The following is a 3875-nucleotide window of genomic DNA, read 5'->3' as shown; positions in this document are numbered from 1 at the left end:
GAGTCCGTGGTTAGGAAACTAATTGTATACGAATTGAGTCCGAGGATTATTTTGAGTAAAATATGAAATAACCATCCAGAGTCCAGGCACAGCGAAAATTATGAATAATAATAAAAATAATAATAAATAATAATAATAATAAAAATAATAATAATAATTAAAATTATGCTGCACAGCCGCTCCATACGGATATACCTATATATACATATCATTCATATCATTTTTATGACTTTCGTCAGATAATATAGTAACATATCATACTATGGGTCGGGAATTTTAGATTTTATTTCTATCATCGCTTGTATAATAATCACCGTCTACCGATATCATTTTTATCATCACATTCGTCAGATAACATAATATAATACATATTATTTAGGCCGGACATTTTTTTCATTATATTAAACACTCTAGTTTACGAGGTACGCCAAGAATCATGGATGAAGTTATATTAAGTGAGTAGAATTTTTTGTTACAGACAGTCCTAAGTCTGTAAAAATGGGAAGGAAAATGTTTTTTTTTTTAATTTTACGGGACTCAGTTAGTATTAAAACATGGACTCAATTAGTATTATACCTATAATTTCACTGGACTCAATTGGTTTATACCCTAAAACAACCCGGGACTCAATTCGTCATAAAAGGTTATACTGGGACTCAGTTCGTAAGCAGCCTCAACCACTAGGTAGCATTCAATTATCACTGGGGGACACTAGTTTCACGTATTTTGTATTTTAAAATATGCTCTGGAATACGTGTTTCAGTTGGCCGGAAGTTTAACGATTAATTTGTAACCATCACGAATATGCGTGTGTAGGTATTCGGTGATGGTGAACACAGTACCGTCGATAACACATAAAGGGTTTCTAACGTATCGCGGTGATAAGCTCGGTTCAATGTTTTAGATCGTCGAGCCCTACGTAAAAGTATTTCCCATTTATGTTCGTACGTTGCGTCGCGTTCGACAATAACCGATAAGAATCGTTTTTAAGGGTGATTACGGTAACCGTCGCGACGGCGGTGCGTCGCATCGTTTCTATCTGACGTACCGCAAGAGGCTTTTCCATCCGCTGTAGAGAATTCGGATTAAACGGACACTTGCGTTCATGCACGAATCGTGTTTCGCTCCTGTCCGCACGTCGTCAAAGTCGAGCTGTGAGTGCCTGCGTAATTATAAACCACCCTCGCCACCCTCTATTCGACAATTCCCGAGCACTCGCGTCGTCGATTCTATTCGTACGGCTCGAGCCGTAAATGATACGTACGGATGGGTTCGCGTCTTCGTTTTCGACCGATCTGTCACCGCACTAGCGTTTCCACTCGTCGCCCAACGAGCACGTTGCGATCATCCAACACTTTTGTACAGTCCACACATGTATGTTAAAAGGTTACGACTAAAAATACGTCGGATTCCGATCGACTAGCTCTGCGCTGGGCGTTTTAGTGGATAATTTACCGGGAACGCGAAAAACCGACGTGAGAAAACGCATTTCGATTGGACGAAAAATCGTTTTCAAACACACGATTTCATGATCGTCGGCCGGACAAACACCTTCTGTTTGGAAACTGCACGTGAACGTTCGAAACGATTTTCTTTTCATTATTAAAAATAATCGAGCCTGAAATCGCAAAGCGGAATACCAAGTTTAATGTGGTGGTACCTAATGTGAAATCGCTAATAATGGTTCGAGTTTTGTCGTTTTATACGCTTCGATAAATTGTAATGTTTGATTTGCATCCATTATTACGGGCAACTCAAACAACTTAAACGGTAAAATTATAATGATACAAACGAAAATACTGAAATAAATAATAATTATAAACAATTACGTAAAAAAATCGCACGAGAAAATCCACCGGTCTTGGAATTATGTACTTTATCGTATGCTTATGGCGCGTTCTCACTTAAGGTGCGTTATCACGATTCGAGTTAGTTCAACGATTATAGTTGATCAACGAAAGTGTAATATGACTTGAATCAGCTTTCGTTCACACATCTCATTAAATATATATTTTCAACTCATTTCATTTTCATTTTCAACTCAGTTATTTCAGTTTAAAATTGTGTCCAAAGTAGTTGTACGTACAATCGTAATGTTCTTTTTTATACATCGTTCTTATTGTCTGAATTTTGTTCCTTATTTCAGCAATGGTAAGCCCACCAATTTCTATTTCATTCATAATGGAATCCAATTTTCTCTTGCATCTCTATTTTTGTATTTATCCAGTCGGTTAGTGTTAGAAGTGCTTAGAATTTCAGCGTCACACTATCAGATCACTTGAGGTTCATTTTTACGGTTACAAATTGAAGAATAATCATAACAAATTTAAATTTCTGAAATTAAACGAACACAAACAACGAACTACGAGGTGTGGCTTTTAAATAACGAGACTATCTACTTAGCGATAATGCATGAGTAGATAAGGAAATAATGGTAGTATATTTGTAATCTATGAATATCATTGCATCGAACAATACCAGTTTAGTCAGTTTCCGTTTTGTAGTCTATGTGTAAGCGTCGTTTAAATTGACTTCTTACGTGTTGAATGTCGAAATCATACCGGACGAAAAAATTGAACAACGTATTAATTTAAAATTTTTAGTGAAACTTGGAAAATCTGTGACCAAAAGTTTTAATTTATCAACTGAAGTATATGGCGATGGTGTCCTATCACGACCACGTGTTTTTGAGTGGCACAAACGATTTCGTGAGGGTCATGAAGAAGTTGAAGACAATCAATGGGTAGGTCGTCCATGCTCCTCAAAAACTAACGATAACATTTCAAAAATCAATGAAATAGTGCGAAAAGATCAACGTCTGAGTATTCGAATGATAGCTGAAATGGTTAATATCGACAAGAAAACCGTTAGACAAATTTTGCACGATGAATTAAACATGACAAAAGTCTGCGCCAAAATGGTGCCTAAAAACCTCACTCTGGAACAGAAAGATGGTAGGCGACAAATTTGCGTTGACATTCTTGAACGGATGGAAAATGGACGAGATTTATTGAAAAAGGTGATAACATGCGATGAAACTTGGATTTTCTAATATGACCCCGAAACTAAGAGACAATCCATGCATTGGAAGACTTCCACATCACCAAAATTGAAAAAAGCTCGAATGAGCAAGTCGAAACTGAAGGCCATTTTGATCGTATTTTTCGATATTAAGGGTGTAATAATAACAGAATGGATACCTCAGGGACAAACTGTGAATCAACATTATTACCTTCAAGTATTGACAACACTTAGAGAACGAGTAAGAAGAAAGCGGCCTGAGTTGTGGGAAAATGACTCTTGGATCTTGCATTAAGACAATGCGCCGGCTCACAGTGCCTTATTTGTAAAGCGATTTCTAGCTAAAAATCGAACTCCAGTGCTTCAACATCCCCCATATTCACTAGATATCGCTCTATGTGACTTTTGGCTTTTTCCAAAACTAAAAAGTGCGTTAAAGGGCACACATTTTGAGTCAGTTGAAGCTGTAAAAACAAAAGCAACAGAGGTGTTAAAGACATTGCAAGAAAAGGATTTCCAACACCGTTTCAACCAATGGAAAATTAGAATGGAGCGATGTGTCAAACATGGAGGGGAGTATATAGAAGGGGAAAAATTTTAAACCATCAAAAAATATAAATAAAAAGTTTTTACAGAGAAAATCTCGTTATTTATTAGCCACACCTCGTACATGCACGAATGACTGGGCGAAAACGAACTGAAGTTCAATCGAATCAAATATAGGTACTACGCATACGCTCAGAAGTGCGGACACAGGTCTTGGCTTGAAAGCTGTTGGCAGACAACTCTAACGGAAAATTTTGTTCAGGTCGGATTTTTTTCAATTGATCGAATAGTGGTTCGAATGCGCCGAA

The 3875-nt window shown here is 37.1% G+C and overlaps 1 protein-coding gene across 1 annotated transcript; it reads left to right on the top strand.

Annotated features, from left to right (window-relative positions):
* Positions 1–436: 436 nt before the first annotated feature.
* Positions 437–3052, top strand: LOC112679205 (protein GVQW3-like). Its single transcript, XM_025548914.1, has 2 exons — positions 437–455; positions 2604–3052. Exons 1-2 carry the CDS (start codon positions 437–439, stop codon positions 3050–3052), a joined length of 468 nt encoding a protein of 155 aa, XP_025404699.1.
* The last annotated feature ends 823 nt before the right edge of the window (positions 3053–3875 follow it).

Source organism: Sipha flava, unplaced genomic scaffold, assembly GCF_003268045.1.
Source record: "Sipha flava isolate LNK unplaced genomic scaffold, YSA_version1 0_pilon_pilon, whole genome shotgun sequence".
NCBI lineage: Eukaryota > Metazoa > Arthropoda > Insecta > Hemiptera > Aphididae > Sipha > Sipha flava.
Note: the sequence above shows the minus strand (reverse complement) of the source record. Positions and strands in the feature narration are given on the sequence as shown.